Source organism: Ochotona princeps, chromosome 4 (assembly GCF_030435755.1).
Source record: "Ochotona princeps isolate mOchPri1 chromosome 4, mOchPri1.hap1, whole genome shotgun sequence".
NCBI lineage: Eukaryota > Metazoa > Chordata > Mammalia > Lagomorpha > Ochotonidae > Ochotona > Ochotona princeps.
In genome coordinates this window covers 53,853,753-53,871,616 of record NC_080835.1, presented here as the reverse complement: position 1 = coordinate 53,871,616, position 17,864 = coordinate 53,853,753, and the positions used below count along the sequence as shown (strand labels likewise).

At 45.2% G+C, this 17,864-nt stretch overlaps 1 protein-coding gene across 1 annotated transcript in view; it reads left to right on the top strand.

The window, feature by feature from the left end:
* Window positions 1–14,278: 14,278 nt before the first annotated feature.
* The window catches only part of PGM2L1 (phosphoglucomutase 2 like 1), a 50,056-nt gene continuing 46,470 nt past the window's right edge, over window positions 14,279–17,864 (top strand). Inside the window, exon 1 of the mRNA XM_004589895.4 lies at window positions 14,279–14,970. Coding sequence (XP_004589952.1) covers window positions 14,860–14,970 — 111 coding nt within the window. The 5' untranslated portion in view covers window positions 14,279–14,859. The remainder of the gene's footprint in view (window positions 14,971–17,864) is intronic.

Here is a 17,864-nt window from a genome sequence, read left to right as displayed (position 1 = left end):
TGAGAGAGAGAGAAAGAACACAGCCCGTCTTTCTGCTCTTGAATATCGTTAGGTTCAGACGTGAGAGCTCAGAATGAGGTAGCCCTCTTGCAGCATGAGGCCAGGGTGATTGATGTATTGAGACTGACGGCAGAGTTCTGAGCTACTAAATGAATCAGTCCTGGAGTGGCCCCCAGTATGGAACTTGTTACAGGAAATAGGGCATTCGCTAATAGTTGCAGCCAATTGAGTTAAGGCATATTACAACTCGTGACTAAGGCATCCTAATGGAATTTTTCACAATATGCTATTGGACAGCTAAGAAGCAAATACAAATAATCAGTTTTCTAGTCAATTTGTAATAGAAATAATTACTGATAGAAATAATTACCACCAGAATAAAACTGACAATGGTTACACTTACCCATTGTAAATAAGATTGCATTTGGTTTTGTTTAGAAAATTAAATCTTTACAGGCTTTATCTATATTGTTTATATATGGAAAGATTTGAGATAATCAAAATACAGAAACTAGTACAATAAAATCCCATTTTACCTGTCACTTAGTTCCACAAATATCAACTTAAAGTCAAATTTGTTTCAATCTGTATCCACACTCATTTTTCCTACTTCTGAATTACATTCAAGTAAATACACATATTATTTCATTAGGAAATATTTTAGCAAAGATTTCTAAAAGACAAGAAGCCTTAAAAATATAATGATGATTGTGAAACAGGGTTAAGCTACTGTCTGCAATGATGACATCCTATGAAGACGTCAGTTCAAATCCTGGCTGCTCCACTTCTGATCAAGCTCCCTCCTAATGCACCTGGGAAAGCAGCAGAAGGATGGACCAAGTACCTAGGCCCCTGTACCCACGTGGGAGATCTGACTGGGGTTTCTGGCCCATGGATTTGGCCCGATGTAGCCCTAGATGTTTGGCCATTTGGGGAGTGAGCAAACAAATGAAAGATGTCTTTATCTCAGTTTCTCTCTCTCTCTCACTCTGCCTTTCAAGTAAATAAATCTTTAACATGTATGTAACAGAATACATTATCATACCTTAAAACGAATAGTTGCTAGTTAATATAATTCAGTATCATGCCAGTGTTCTGTTCATATTTCCCATGTTGTCTCATAATTTTGTTCAATGGTGTATTTGTCCAAAGCAAAATCACACAAGATCTACCAATTGCATTTAGTTGGCATGATTCCTAAATCTCTTTTAAAACATATTCTTCTCCCGCCTTATGTTTTTCTTTATAATTTGTTTCTAAAAAAAATAGATTGAGCTTGCTGCAGAGATGATGGTACAGATGGCTAAACTGCCATCTGCACTGCCCACATCTCATTGGTAGTGCTGGTTTGAGACCTGGCTGTTCACTTTCCAATTCAGGTGTCTGTCAATGTTCCTGGGAAACAGTAGGTAAAATCTCTGTTATTTGAATTCCTGCTACCTCTGTGGAAACCAAGATTGAGTTCCTGACTCCTGGCTTCAGCCTGGTCCACCCGTAGCTAATGAGGCTGTTTGGGGAGTGAACCAGCAGATTAAAAATACCACTCTCTGGCACAATCTCTTTCTCTCTCTGTCCTTCCACATTCCAAAGCAGACAACCAGTCTTAAATACAGACTTAACAAAATCCACTCCAGGGGAAAAACAGATATTGTGGAAATAATACATAATGGCAGAAGTTATGGAAACTTTTTATTCATTTGATATAAACAAAAAATAATCAATGAATCAACCCTTTGCAAAGAGAGAAACCTATTTCAAAAAATAATTTTAGGGCCCGGCAGTGTGGCCTAGTGGCTAAAGTCCTCGCCTTGAAAGCCCCGGGATCCCATATCGGCGCCGGTTCTAATCCCGGCAGCTCCACTTCCCATCCAGCTCCCTGCTTGTGGCCTGGGAAAGCAGTTGAAGACGGCCCAATGCATTGGGACACTGCACCCGCATGGGAGACCCGGAAGAGGTTCCAGGTGTCTGGCATCGGATTGGCGCGCATCGGCCCGTTGCGGCTCACTTGGGGAGTGAATCATCGGACGGAAGATCTTCCTCTCTGTCTCTCCTCCTCTGTGTATATCTGGCTGTAATAAAATGAATAAATCTTTAAAAAAAAAAAGAAGTTGGAATGTATAAAGAAAAAAATAATTTTAGAAAAAAGTAAGAGGAGAAAATGGAAGAAAAGAATATTAATACATCAATTAAAGTATAAGGCTACTTTAAACAATTAAAAAAAAGATTTGTTTATTTGAAAAGTACAGTTAGAGAGAGAGAGAAACTGATCTGTCATACTCTGGTTAACTCCCCAAATGGCCACAGGGGCCAGAGCTGAGTCAGACCAAAGCCAGGAGCCAGGAGCCTCTTCCAGGTCTACCATGTGGGTGCGAGGGCCCAGGAAATTGGGCCACCTACCGCTACTTTCCCAGATACATTAGCAGGGAGCTAGATTGGAAGTGGAACAGCTGGGACTCAAACCAGAGTCCTTGTGAGGTGCTGGCATCACAGGCGATTTTATCCACTATGCCATCATGCTGATCCCTATTTTTAAAGTTTCAAATGTATCAGATTTATTCAACACTTATCTCTTTTTAAAGATTGATTTATTTATCTTTATTGGGACGGCAGATATACAGAGAGGAAAGACAGGGAGAAAGATCTTCCATTCGTGAGTTCACTCCCCAAGTGGCCGCAATGACTAGAGCTGTGCTAATATGAAGTCAGGATCCAGGAGCCTCTTTTGGGTTTCCCATGCAGTGCAGGGTCCCAAGGCTTTGGGCCTTCCTCTATTGTATTCCCAGGCCACAAGCAGGGAGCTATAAGGGAAGTGGAGCAGCCAGGATATGAACCGGCACCCATATAGGATCCCAGCTGATGCAAGGCAAGGATTTAGCCACTAGGCTATCATGCTGGGTCCTCTACATTTTTCTATATTGGTAGTGGTCACAGTGACATATTGCAGAGTTGGAAAACACTGTTTATAAGCAGGAAACCATTCAGACTACAACAGTAAGGGAGTTTGGTTTGTTCACTTCTCTGCCTCCAGGGCCCAGAAGATTGCTGAATAAATAAATATATAAATCTAATAGATAGTAAAAAAAAAAAAAGCGTGTAAAGTCAAGGAAGAAAAGCCAAATTATTATCGAAGGCATATATTTTCCCTGCAGCCTGCTTCTCTCCTGTCATGTAGGACCAGCGCCCTGTTTCTCCTTGGTTGAGTGGGAAGGGGCAGTTCCTTTCCCCATCCATTCTGGTGGTTCCTGGAGAAAGGCTTTCGTGTCACCTTCTTATCCACGGCCATGGGGGTAGTGACCTCATGGCCCAGGCTGGATCCATCTTTCCCTGAAATTTGTGTCTGCTTAAGCAGAGAGAGAAATCATTGCCTTCCTTTCAGGGCCTTTGGGTGGGAGGATGTGTGCCTGGAGCTGTCTGTAGTCCTGAAAGGTGGAGACCAAGTCTTCATGCTGGGTCTCAGGGGGCCTGAAACTAGCGCCTCCCCTGCCTTTCTCCAGTGTAGACATCAACCACTTCCATCTTTAAGAATCTGCTGCATCCGTGGATTCACTTATACTTCACTGGGTGGGACACAAAGATTAGTTACTCCTCACTAGGGTATTGAAGATTTCTCTGCACACCCCTCCTAAAATTGTTCACTAAACTGTTGACATATGTCTTGTTAGAGTTATAGAGTTAGACTACCCGAAAAACAGCCAGGTTCAGCAAAATCATGCGTCAACGCTATAAACTGCTAAACACTAAAATGAAAATAGACATGAGACAGCTGAATAGTAATCTATAGCCATTTTAAGGTGTATAGAACCCGGTTGTATATAAACTAATAATTGAAATGTCAATGAAGAAGTCACAGGATGTGGTTCAGAACTTGCATTTTTTTCTTTTTCTTTTTTTTTCTTTTTTTTCCTCTATTTTTTATTGTATTGTTGTTGACAATGTTTACATAGTTAATTACGGTTAAAACAAACAAACAAAAAGGTTCAGAGGGTATAGGGAAGTGGGTAATACTATTATGTCCATATTGTTTCCATCATGTGTCCGAGGTAAAGGGGAATATTGAGGGAGAAGCCACACCCGGTTTCCCGCCCACCCCAAGTCCCAGATGTGGGGCATGCTCTGAGCTATTTGCTCAAGTGGTTTTAATAGTTCTCCAGTTATGAATCGCTGCCAGTTTCGCTCGATGAGGTCGTCCACTGATTGATATGGTCCATCATAAAGTCTATGTTCGCCCCATATTTCGCTGCCAACAACATACAGCTGAGATGAATGATTGACCTGTTCTGTCTTCTGTCTTTTCTTGGTTAGAGTTCTGAGTCCAGCAGTTCGACTGGGGAGATCTCCAAAGAAACTGTGAGGTATTCCCAGACTAGATTCTTGTATGTTCTAGCAAGCACAGGGCCCGGCACAGTCCATCACCCCGATCAGCTGGTGGTTGCAATTGCTGGGTTGGTTCTGTTTTCAGTCCCGAGTTGCACTGGAACCAATGGGTGTTGCAGTCCAGTCTGGTTCTGTCCAGCACATACTCAGCCCTTACATCAACCAGTAGGAGCTGCAGCCTAGTCGGGGCTGCACAATAACCCCCACAATAACCCCTACCAGGCCCGCCCCCTACCCTGATTTGCCAGTATGTGTAGCAGTAGACCAGTCTGTCCCCCATCCCATTTGGCTCTTGTACTTGTCAATGGGTATTAAAGCTTAGTTCCATCTAACCAACTCAACCATCCAGCCCTCATGGATGTTGTTGAGTGCCTCTCTGTCTAGCCACCCCAGCCCCTATCCTAGTTTTCATGCTCTCCCGCGGGAGTAGTGACCCAAGAGGGGGGAACCCACTTTTTCCCTCCCAGGTCTCTCTCAGTCCCAGTTTATGCACTCTTTAGGTGGTTCTGTGGTTTGACTTGACAGAATTAGTCCCCAGTGCCAGCTGATGCTGCGGCTAAGCCCAAAAATCCTTCACCCACTCCAATTTATGCTTGCACCAGCAGGAATAATCAGCCTAGCCTGGCTTTTCCCTGATCTAGTCCACATGCAGCACACAGGTGTTGTAGCCCTGCTTAGTCTGGTCTGTCCCCATCCCAGCCCACGCTCTCCAGTGGGAGTAGCTGTCCGGCGAGGGGATCAGCCCCTCAATCCCCCTGCCAGCTCTGTCCCTCCCTTCCTGGATCTCACGTGTGCTGGTTGGGTGCTGCTGTCAAATCCAGTACAGGCAACCATGCCCTGGCATTCCATAATGTGTACTGGTTTTGTCATGACCAAACCCAGCTCAACCCATACTCTGTTCTGGTGATCGGATTTGCCAGTGGATGACATGAACTGATTCAGCCTGGTCTGCCCCTGACCCATGCCGAATGTGTGCGAGTGGGAAACTTTCCATGGCCTATTCTGGGCTGTTTCCTACCATGCTTTTTGTGCTAACCTGCAGGGACTGTGTCCTGCCAGAGGAATTGCCCAGGCTCCTCCATCAGAACCCCTCCCAATGCCAGATTTGTGCATACCAGGGGGTCCTTGAGCCAACCCTACTCAGTTCACCTCCTGTCCTAGCAGGAACAGTGGCTTTTCCTGGCTGGCTTTCACCCCATTCTGGTTCTTGTTGTTGGATGTTTCAGCCCAGCCATGGCTCGTCCATACCCACATACAGCTCACACATGACTTAGTAGGGGGTTGAGACCCAGCCTAGTCAGTCCTACGTCTACCCTGGTTCTCCATGACACCAGATGGTGTTGGGGTCTGAACTGGCCTGGTGCATCCAATCAGCAGCTCACACTAGTGCCTTGGGTGACTACGACTGTTTCCTAGATAGAACGCAGCCCCCATTCCAGCACACGCACCCCTTGGTGGGAACCTCAACCCAGTTAGGGTGTCCCCTTACCTCCCCATTTGGGCCTGTTCCTAGCCGTAAATCGCGCACCTCCCCGTGGTTGCTCTGAGGACCAGTAGGTGCAAGAGCCTAGCTCGGCATGACCTGTGCTGCATGCTGGTTTCTAGTTTTGCTTGTAGGCTAAGGTTTGCTCAGTCCTGCCCAGTACATTCCGTTCCATTACCAATTTACAGCTCAGCATTGTTAAGTGATTAGATGTTCTTCAAAGGAAGAGTTACTGACATAGGGAATCTTTATGATTGACTCAGATCCCAGAAACAGTGCGGTCAGCATGGAGCTACCTAAGCAATGATTCAGACAACCAATACCCCAGAGCTCCATGGCCGGGCGGCAACAAGGCACAGCCTGGCGCCAAATGGCACACTGGCCGCCCGGGTCCAGCTCAGCATGAGCACATGTTTGCTGGGATCGGGATCCGAGCAAGATGCTCTCTCCTGCAGCCCCCCAATTTTTTTTCTTTTAACATAATGGTTACTCAATACCATGTCAATTAATTCCATAATGTTATAAATTGTTACTGATGTTATGTCGGAGCTATTAATTGATCGGGATGATACTCTGCCAGCTCAACCTTCAGACCAGAGATGGTCTCCCCAAGAAACTGTTGAACTTATCTGGATAATAAGATGCTGGACTCTATGCTTGGTAAATGCTTGCAATGAAAGAATCTCAACTGAATTTGAACTGTGGTAATGCAACAAGGTGGAGGAATCCGCCTTGGGGGGAGGGTTTGGGGATTGGTGGGGGGAATCCTAGTGCCTATAAAACTGTGTCACATAATGCAATGTAATCAATAAAAAAAAAGAATCTGCTGCATCTAAGAAAATAGACACTTGAAAACACATGTAAAATTTGCCATTTAACTATCTTAAGGTGTACAGCTCAGTGGTATTAAGCATAATTACAGTATTGTACAAAAATTTCATTTTTTCTAATACACAGATACATTATTTTGAATCTTATCATCTAATTTCTTTTTTTTAAAGATGTATCCATTTTATTACAAAGCCAGATATACAGAGAGGAGGAGAGACAGACAAAAAGATCCTCCGTCCGATGATTCACTCCCCAAGTGAGCCACAACGGGCCGGTGCTGCGCCGATCCGATGCCGGGAACCTGGACCCTCTTCCAGGTCTCCCATGCGGGTGCAGGGTCCCAAAGCCTCGGGCCGTCCTCGACTGCTTTCCCAGGCCACAAGCAGGGAGCTGGATGGGAAGTGGAGCCACCAGGATTAGAACTGGCGCCGATATGGGATCCCAAGGCTTTCAAGGCGAGGACTTTAGCCGCTAGGCCACGCCGCCGGCCCTGGAAATTAAATAATCTAGTCAGTTACAGATTGGGAGAAAATGTGTTTCAAAAGAATGGGCAGCCAAGGGCCCGGCGGCGTGGCCTAGCGGGTAGGGTCCTCGCTTTGAGCACACCAAGATCCTATATCAGCGCCGGTTCTAATCCTGGCAGCTCCACTTCCCATCCAGCTCCCTGCTTGTGGCCTGGGAAAGCAGTCGAGGACGGCCCAAAGCTTTGGGACACTGCACCCATGTGGGAGACCCGGAAGAGGTTCCAGGTGTCTGGCATCGGATTGGCGCGCCCCGGCCCGTTGCGGCTGACTTGGGGAGTGAATCATCAGATGGAAGATCTTCCTCTTTGTCTCTTCTCCTCTCTGTATATCTGGCTTTCCAATAATAATAAATCTTTAAAAAAAAAATTTCCTTTAGTTTATAGAGGCTGTCTCATAATTACCACAACTTAGAATCAAACAAGGTGTCCTTCAGCTGATAAATGAATAACCCATTGCAAAACCTGAATATGGACTATTTTGCAGCGTTTTAAAAAAAGAAATAACCTATGGGCCTGGCACAGTAGCCCAGTGGCTAAAGTCCTCACCTTGTACACACCAGGATTCCATAGAGGCACTGGTTCTAATCCCAATGTCCCCACTTCCCATCCAGCTCCCTGCTTGTTTGCCTGGGAAAGCAGTCGAGGACGGACCAAAGTCTTGGGACCTTGCACCTGTGTGGGAGACCCAGAAGAGGCTCTGGGCTCCTGGCTTTGGATCAGCACAGCTTTGGCCGTTGTAGCCAATTGGGGAGTTGTCAACGGGCAGATCTTCCTCTCTGTCTCTCCTCCTCTCTGTATATCTGACTTTCCAATAAAAAGTTTTAAAATCTTAACAAAAAAAGAAATAACCTTAAATACACTTTCTTATGTAAAAGCCAGTCTTAAATGGCTGCATGTTATATGATTTCAGGTGTATGACAATCGAAGCTCTGGAGACAGTATAAAGACCTGTGGATTTCAAGGGATGGGAGGAAGGAGGGTGAATAAGTAATGCAGCACGGTTTTTAGGGCAGTTAAAGTAGCCTGCTTGATACTGCATGGCAAATGTGTTATTAAGGATTTGTCAAAACCCATAGAATGCCCAACACAAAGAATGAAGTTTAACAGAAACTATGTATTGTAGCTGAAAATAACAGATCTGTTGATTGATCAGTTGAAACAGATGTAGCACACTAATGCAAGATGTTAACAATAGAGTAAACTTGGGCCCAGTTTTGTCTTTTGTGATTCATGATTTCTCTAAGGAAGCTTTACCTGTTCCCAAGTTGCAAAGATATCTTACTTTTTGTTTTCTTCTGAAATCTCTTGAGCTTTAGCTTTTTTTTTCCAGAAGTGTATGATAGGTTTAAGTTGATTTCATCAATTTTTGGTGTGTGGAAGGAACTGAGGTGGATTCCTGCGCCCCACTCTCTGCGAGATAGGGTATTCTCAGTTGTTGCAACATCATGTATTGGAGAGATTTTTTCCATTTCTCATTGGATTGCATGAGTACTTTTAACTTTTATTGGGAAGGCAAATTTACAGAGAGAGAGACAGAGACAAAGATCTTCCATCTTCTGATCCACTACCCAAATGGCCACAACAGCCAATCCGAAGTCAGGAGCCAAGAGCTTCTTTTGGGTCTCTCACGTAGGTATAGGGTCCCAAGGTTTTGGACCATTCTCTACAGCTTTTCTAGGCCATAAGCAGAGAGCTGGATGGGAAGCAGAGCAGCTGGAACACAAGCCAGCATCTATATGGGATGCCAGTGCTTGGAAGTGGAAGATTAGCCAATGAAGTTATTGCACCGGCCCCAGCATCGGTACTTTCGTTGACAATTAAATGATTAAGGGGCCATTTCTGAGATCTTGGTTCACCCATGTGTGTGGCAGAGGCCCAAAGGTATGGGTTAGCTTTCTGCTGCTTTCTCACATACGTTAGCAGGAAGTTGGATCAGAAGTGGAGCAATAGTGGACTTGAACCAGTGCCTATATGGAATGCTGGCACTACAGACAATAACTTAGCCCAATGTGCCAAACCACCGACATACCACAATTTCAATATAAATCTAGTAGGATTTTATTTATAGGAATGAATAATATTATCCTAAAATTTATATGGAAATGGAGGAGACCTAGAAAATCCCCAAAATCTTGAAACACAGAAACAAAGCTGGAAGACTTAGGCTACTTGACTTCAGGACTTAGTGATGTCTTCTTCCAAGAATCACACCAAGAGCTAGTAAGCATTAATTGCTCCTCCTCTAAAATCCCCCAGTATAATGGACAACTACCATCAAAATACTTCTCACAGCATATTTTGGTGATGCACTATTTGTTTCCATTACATTTCTAGGCTTCATAGGGATGACACCAAAGCTTTCTGTCTTCTTTACCTCTGAATACAGAATACCTAGAAAGGTACCTGCAGATTGTAGATGTGAAAATATTGGTTGTACTATGAACACTTAAATATTGGAACATCAGATATATGGAAAGGAGGCGAAACAGAGAAACAAGACGATCCAGTAACTTAGTCTTTTTTTTAAAGATTTATTTTGTTTTTATTACAAAGTCAGATATCTAGAAAGAAGAAGAGAGAGGAAGATCTTCCATCCAATGATTCACTCCCCAAGTGACCACAATGGCCAGTGCTGCACCAATCTGGAGCCAGGAGCCAGGAGCCTCCTCCAGGTCTCCCACACAGGTGCAGGGTCCCAAGGCTTTGGAATGTCCTCGACTGCTTTCCCAGGCCACAAGCAGGGAGCTGGATGGGAAGTGGGGCTGCAGGGATTAGAACTGGCGCCCATATGGGATCCTGGCGCATTCAAGGCGAGGACTTTCATCCATAGGCCCTCAGTAACTTAGTCTTTTAACCTTTTGTTAAACAGGAGAAGGGGAATGGGGACAACAAGCTAGAAATTATCGGGAAACATGAAGGGAAAGTATTACTTCAGGGAGGTAACTGCAAAAACAATTTTTGACTTGAGAGCATTTGCTAATCTTGAAACTTCTGAACCTTAATTTTTAAAACTCATGGGTAAGAGAGACAGAAAACCAAGCCTGAGGTCTACACAAGGTGGAGTCTAACAGGAGACTTCTCACAGCATGTTGGCACCCCCAAAGTGCTGCACATTCAGAGGGAGGATAAGCTAGATAGGAAAAAAAAATCTTATATGAAATCACAACTCATTTAGGGTAACCAGAGCACCAGAGGATTTCAATCCTTAAAGTAGCTGAACTCCCAGGCATTCAAAAAATCCTCTCCAGGGAAAAGATCTTTCATTGCAAGTCTAAATTTATTCCCACAGATGACTTCTCAAATACAATATCCAAATACATGCATACAACGCTCACAGAAAAGCTAACTATGAGCAAGATCAGGCCAAAATAGTAAGTTTAAAAAAAAACACAAAAATTCAGTTATTGAGCTATGTTTATACATTTTTATAATTTATTTATTTTCATTTGAAAGGCAGATTTGCAGAGAGAAAGAGAGAGAGATCTTCTACCCACTTCCTAAATGGTCACAATGGCTGGAGCTGAGCTGATCCAAAGCCAGAAGCCTAGAGCTTCCTCCAGGTCTCCCATGTGGATACAGGGATCCAAGTAACTGAGCCATTTCTCCACTGCTTTCCCAAGCCATAATAGGGAGCTGGATTCGAAGTGGGGCAGCTGGGACACAAACTAGAGGCTCTATGGGATGTCAGCAACTCAAGTGGAAGATTAGTCTGAAATGCCAGCCCCACTGGCCATAATTTTTTTTTAAAGATTTATTTTATTTTTATTGGAAAGGCAGATATACAGAGAGGAGGAGAGACAGGAAGATCTTTTGTCTGTTGCTTCACTCCCCAAGTGGCTGCAATGGCCTGAGCTGAGCCTATGTGAAGCCAGGATCCAGGAGCTCTCCTGGGTCTCCCACATGGGTGCAGGCTCCCAAGGCTTTGGTTCATCTTTTACTGCTTTCTCAGGCCATAAGCAGGGAGCTGGATGGGAAGTGGGACCACCAGGATACGAACCAGTGTCCATACGGGATCCTGGTGCATGCAAGGTGAGAACTTCAGCTGCTAGGCTACCACACTGGGCCCTAAATTTGTTTTTAAAGATATACTGGAAGATATTAGCAGAGAAAATAAAATCAGGAATAGTGCTAAGCCAAAGTTTCAAAAGAATTTAAGAGAGTTCTAGAAATGGAAAATATAATGGAAATTAAAAAAAATCGCAGCATGGAGCCTACATTGGAATGCAGTACCCACACACCGGAGTATTATTCAGCTGTAAACAAGGGAGGTGTTGAAAGAGAGACGCCCTGATCTCTGCTTGGGGAGGCTTGAAAAGAAGGAGCAACATTTTGGAGGAGCTGAGCATGTACAAATCTGGATAAAGGCTTGGGATTCATAGACTCAACTTAGTTTGCTGGCAATGGCTTGTGAATGTATATTTTAAGTAAGAAAAAGTTGTCAGACTTCCAGTGTCCATGACCTCTGAGTATCTGAACAATGCAGATGTGAACAGAAACCCTGATGAACAGATTGCCTGTTTTCCAAAACATATTCCATAAACCTCAGATGGAGAAAAAAGTTCTCTGATGCTGATAAAATTTAATTTCTTCCTACTTTCTCATAGAATACCAGCTTTGAGTATTTTAACTAAATTTCCAATAATAAAGAAGTGAATATTTCATAAAGATCTGAGACTTGTCTTTTATAACTTTTAGAAATATTATAGTGCCTCATGACAGAGCTATCTTAGCTTATGGAAGTATATTTTAAAGATGTTTATGTAATAACTGTCAGTCAGCTTCTCATTGTTCTAACTGCATTATCTGAAAAGAGCTTTTGAGGAAGACAGAAGGTTGATTTAGGTTTGTAGTTTGGAGGTGTGCAGTCTAAGATAAGGCAGTTCCAATTGGTTTAGAAATTTGGATGAGACTGGAAGATGGTGGAAGGACAAACACATGGTGACCCAAGTAGCAGTGGGAAACAGCAGGGCCAAACAGTGTGAATAGCAACTGCCTGGCGTGAATGACCTTTCAAGATCAAGTCCTCAATGCCCTAAAGGCTTCCTTTTGACCTTACCTTCTAGATGCCACAGTTAGATCCAAAGTTCATCCTTGACTCATGAATATTAATGATCAACATCAGCTTCCAACACAAGGACCTTTGGGGACAGGTGTTCAAACTGTTATCCAATCTGTAACATCAGACAACAATGCATTTCTCAGAATATATCCTGTCAAATTAGCAATGTAAGACTATACATCTTACAGATAACAGCAATATATACTCATGTTTTACTCTTTGAAAAAGATTTATTTATTTATTTTCATTGAATAGTCAGATATACAGAGATCTACAAAGAGGAAGATCTTCCCTCACTCCCCAAGTGGCCACAATGGAGCTGAGTTGATCCAAAGCCAGGAGCCAGGAGCTTCCTCAGGATCTCCCACATGGGTACAGAGTCTCAAGGTCTTGAGCCGTCCTCAACTACTTCTCCAGGCCAAAAGCAGGGAGTTAGATGTGAAGCGGTGTGGCTGGGACACGAATCAAAGCCCATATGGGATCCTGGTGTGTGTAAGGCAAGCATTTTAGCCACTGCTACCGCACCAAGCCCTCGATTATACATTTAAAGAGTCCTAATGGTATTTCTGAAACACCAGTCTGCATGAGTTTAGAATACCCTTTTTGTTTCAGCTTGTTCCTCTTCAAATCCTATTGCAGTTTCTTCTGGAATGTTACTTTTTATTAACTATCTCAGACTTAAAGTCATTAACATTTGTTGGAGGCAAACATTTGGTATTTATCACAGGCTATTTTTCCTTGCATATATCTGTTTTCCAGACTTTTATTTCCTGAAATGAACAACTATATTCTTGTAACTTCAACTTCTAGAATAATGCTTAGCATGCAGTAAATATTTAATTAACACTTCTTATTGACAATAACAGTGATGACGCTGGGAGATAGAATTTTCTCCAACACACATGCTGTTCCCCATGTTTTGTGATTCAGGGAACCTATTGACTTCATAAATGAAACATTTACTTAGCAAAAACTGCAACTCCCAACTATGGCTCATTATTTTTCAGGTATTTGCACCATAGCCCTTTTATATCTCGGTAGTTTAGATTTCACTATGATTAATGACACTAGAAGGGAAAAACAATGATACTTTGAATTTGTTTTTTACTTGTGACCTTCAAAGCACCCAAAAGACATTTATTAAACTTCTGTAAATATTGTTATGCCTTCTTTGCAAGAATCCTTACAAGACCAGCTAGGCGAAGACTTACAAGGTCATTGGTCAAAATCATAGCGGCTGTAACTTCTTCCCAAACTAAGAACAGCTGGGTAGCTGACAGGTAAGTCCTTCTCAGCATTTTCCAGACCTCCTTAGGAACTTGAAAGGTGAGCATCCCTTGGGAGAGAAGAGGGTAAGAAATGGAAGATTATTTCCACCGGGAGAACCAATTTCTTTGTAGTCTGACTGCATTTTTTTATCTTAACGACACGCATTTTTACTCATATTTCAGTGAAAGAATCTTTTAGTCATGTTGTTCTCACTAGTCCCTCGCCAACTGCAGCAGCAGAGGAAAGACAATTACCAGAGGAGAACTGAAGAGGTTAGAACGCTAGTTCCATCACTTAAGAACCCAGCCTCTCAGAAAAAAAAAAAAGTCCATTTCCCTCCGTGAGTGTAAAATTGGAAGGAATGATTTCCATCTTCCCCACAGAATGACTGAAGCCATAGAATGAGTGACTTGTAAACCATAAGTCACTGCATGGACTCCAGTTGTATTCCTTTTTCAATTTAATTGGATGCCAGGGCCACACAGCACGCTCACAAGAACAGGGCGGGTCTGCAAGGAACTGCCTCTAGGTAGTGCTTTTTTTTTTCTGCCAGGAAAGGAATTGTGCGGGGCTGCTGGGAGTCGTAGTGCTGGAGACTCTCTCTGCAGAGCTTATGGAAAAGGAAAGAACTACAACTCCCTTGGTGCAGTGCGCGGGCAGCCCGCGATCTAGGCTCCGCCCCCACCTCGGCGCGCCAGGCGTGTGCCCGGAGGCGAAGCTGGGGCCTGCGCGTGTGCGCGCCTCAGGGAGCCATGTACAGGGTATGGCTGAGGCGGCTCGTGGTGGTGGCCGTGGAGGCCGATTGAGGCAAGGAGACGCCTGCGAGTTGGGAGGGATGGTAACGAATACCAGCCGCTTGGAGAAGAGTAAATAAATAAATAAAGAGCCGTGCACCCCCCGCTTCCCCAGCCCAGCGGCGGTGCCGGGAGCGCGCTCTCGGGCCAGCGCTTCGTCCCCTCAGATAGCTTACACCGGCAGGGGCGGGAAGGGGCGGCGTCCACCGGGCCGGGGGCGGGGCCTAGGCGGCGGCAGAGGCAGCCGGTACCCAGACATCTGGGACTGTTGTTGTTCTCCCGCCGCGCGACCGCCTCAGTCAGGTCGCCCGGAGACCCGGACCCGGTCGACTGAGGAGACCGGCTGCCGTATCCCTCCCGGTTCCCGAAAGCTGCGCTAGGAGCGGGCGCCCACACCCTGCAGTCGGTCTCCGATGCCCTTCAGTGAGGAGGGGGCAGCCGGACCCTGGTGAGCGGCACCCAGGCGCCACCCCCCAACTCCCAAGTGGTGACTTCGTCGACCCCTCAGGCCCGCAGCCTCGTTGCCATGGCTGAAAACGCCGAGGGGGACCTGAACTCCAACCTGCTCCACGCTCCCTACAACACTGGGGACCCGCAGCTAGACACGGCCATCGGGCAGTGGCTCCGTTGGGATAAGGTGGGTACCTGTTCCTGCAGCATCCGCCTCCCGCCCCCGCTTTCCCGCGTGGTCCCCCCTGTACAGTCCGCCCTTTCCGAGTGCCTGCCTGTGCTCCGCGGGTTTTGGAGATGGTTCGGGACGGGGCCTCCCGACTGGGGACCCCGGAACCGGGCGTGTCCACCCATCTCTGCCTGGGCCGCCTCCCTCTCTCTGGCTTCAGGGCTGGGCAGGAACCGCTGTAGCTTCCTTTCTCGCAGGGCACTCAGTTGCAACCTCCCTCCCCGTTCACCCCCTCCAAGTGCACTATTATCTCCCTCAAAAAAAAAAAAAGTATTTTTTTTTTTACCATCGCAAGTTATGCCCTTCCTGGAACTATTTCCTTTCCCCAGTATGCCTCGACTTTTCTGTGCAAACCTGTAAGTGGTTTCTGGTACCGGGGGTTGGACGTTTCTAACCGCTACCCGCTGTGGCTCGAGTTTGATGTGTGTTTCCACCTGCTGTCGCTAGGTAGTCTGAGATCCTTTACCACTCCCTGGTCTTGGCTGATAGCATCTTCTGCTCTTGAGCAAGGCCAGGTTCTCTTGCTGCGTCTTTCGCTTCCTTCCTGGCAGTTCTTTTCTGGAAGAGAAGCCATACAAAGACAGAGTCGTGTTTTCCAGGTTTCCTGTGAGCCTGCTTCCCTTTCTGCCTTCTCCATTTCCTCCTGTGTCCTCCCACCTCTTCCAAGTTGTTGTGGTGATGAAGCCCTGGACAAGCATGTGGGCTGGGTTCAGGAAAGCCAGGATTGAAATACAGCTCTCTTTTGCTTGTGAAAGTGGCTGCCACAGATGAAAGATCATTCCAGTTTCTCCTGGGTCAGACGCCTAAAATGTGTTTGGTAAAGCAAAAGAAGATGGCGCATTTGAAATAGTGTTAGCAATACTGAGTGAAGAAGGTCCAGTGGTAGTATTGAAATGTACAAAGGAATTTCCCAAAGGATTAGCTTTCTGGGAAAGTTTTCATTTTGCTTAGTGGTTCATTGATTCAGCCAGCAACGCTGAGCACTGAGTAATGTTCTGGGTGCTGCAGGAGCTGTACAGGGTTCTCCTCCTCTACAAGCCTGGGGGTGCCTCATGTTATTTGGTCATGCTCATCTTGGATATTGTCATTCTTCCTCTGGAATCCAAGCTTGTGTCTTTTCTTGTCTTTTTTTCTTTTTAATTGGAAAGGCAGGATTTCCAGAGAGAAGGAGAGATGAAGGGAAGGAGCTTCTGCTGGTTCACTCCCCAGGTGGCTGCAATGGTCGCATATGAGCTAATTCACAGCCAGGAGTTTCTTTTTCTGGATCTCCAACACGGGTGGCAGGTCCCAAGGCTCTGGGCTGTCTCCACACTGCTTTTCCAGGCCACACGCAGGGAGCTGGATGGGAGGTGGAGCAGCTGGGACACACACCAGCACAGATATGGGATCCTGGTACAGTGCAAGGCAAGTATTTAGCCAATAGCTTATCATACAGGGCCTACAAGCTGCTGCTGCTTAAACCATCAAGTGCTTGCAGATCCTCTGAGGTGCTTAAGGTGCAGGTTCTGATTCAGGTGCTCTCAGTTGGGGCCTGAGTGTCCAGGTGGTAGTGATGCTGTTTGCTGGTCTGTGGCTCCCACTAGGAGTGGCGTGAATCCTTTTCTTCTTAGGTCTTGGTTTTGACTGAACTTTTTCTAGCAAGTCTCCCAGTTGAATCTTTTTTCAAGTGTTGGTTGAATGAATGAATATTCATTTTTGTTATATTTGAAAAGGCAGAGAGACAGAAATCCTCCATCCTTTGGTTTACTACCCAAATGCCTACAGTAGCTGAGGCTGGGTCAGACTAAAGTCAGACTCAGTCCTGGTCTCCCTGGTGGGTGTCAGGGACCCAAGTGCTGAGCCATCACCTGCTGCCTTCCTGAGTGTGCGTTAGCAGAAAGCTGGAATTAGAAAAGGGACTTGGATGCAGGTACTCCACTCATGGGATGAGGATGTCCTATGCTCGCTCTCAACCACTGTAGCACATGACCATCCCTAAGTGAATATTTGTTAATCATGCTCTGCCAAGGTTCGGATGAAATATCTTCTTTAAAGTGCACATTGTACATCATATATATATATAATAGCACTAGAATAGTTTTCATGGCAATTAAACAGTTTATAGAAAGTTAGTTCTCATAGGAATTTAAAATAGGAACAACCTGTGGGAGGGGATGGCAAGGAAGATGTTTTGAGAAGAGAGGGGACAAATAAAAAGAATGAAAGCTTTCACTGAAATAGAAAAGTTTTTTGATTTATATTTAAAGTGCCCTCCAAATATTAGAGACTAGCTAAAAACCTGTGGCAGAAAGAAAGAAGCAATAAAGATGGTAAAGAACATAGAAGAAAAAATTAAAACTCAAGTATAATATAGAAAGCAAATAGTATGTGCATTTAGAAGAGAAATCTTGGGGCAGACACCATGATATACCAGGCTAAGCCTCCACCTGTAACACCAGCATCCCAAATGAGCGCTGGTTTGAGTCCCAGCGGCTCTACCTCCAATCCACCTCTCTGCCAGGGAAAGTAGTGGAGGATGGGCCCAAATTTTTGGGCCTGGTGGGAGACCTGGAAGAGGATTCTAGCCCTTGGCTTCAGACCAGCTCAGTTCAATTGTTGAGGTCATGTGGGAAGTGAACTAGCAGGTGGAAGATCTCTCTCACTCTCTCCTTCTGTCTTTCTGTACCTGTGCCTTTCAAATAAAAACAAATAACTCTGGGGCCTAGCGCGATAGCGTAGTGGTTAAAGTCCTCACCTTGAACGCGCCAGGATCCCATATGGGTGCTGGTGCTAATCCCAGCAGCCCCACTTCCCATCCAGCTCCTTGCTTGTGGCCTGGGAAAGCAGTTGAGGATGGCCCAAGGCTTTGGGAC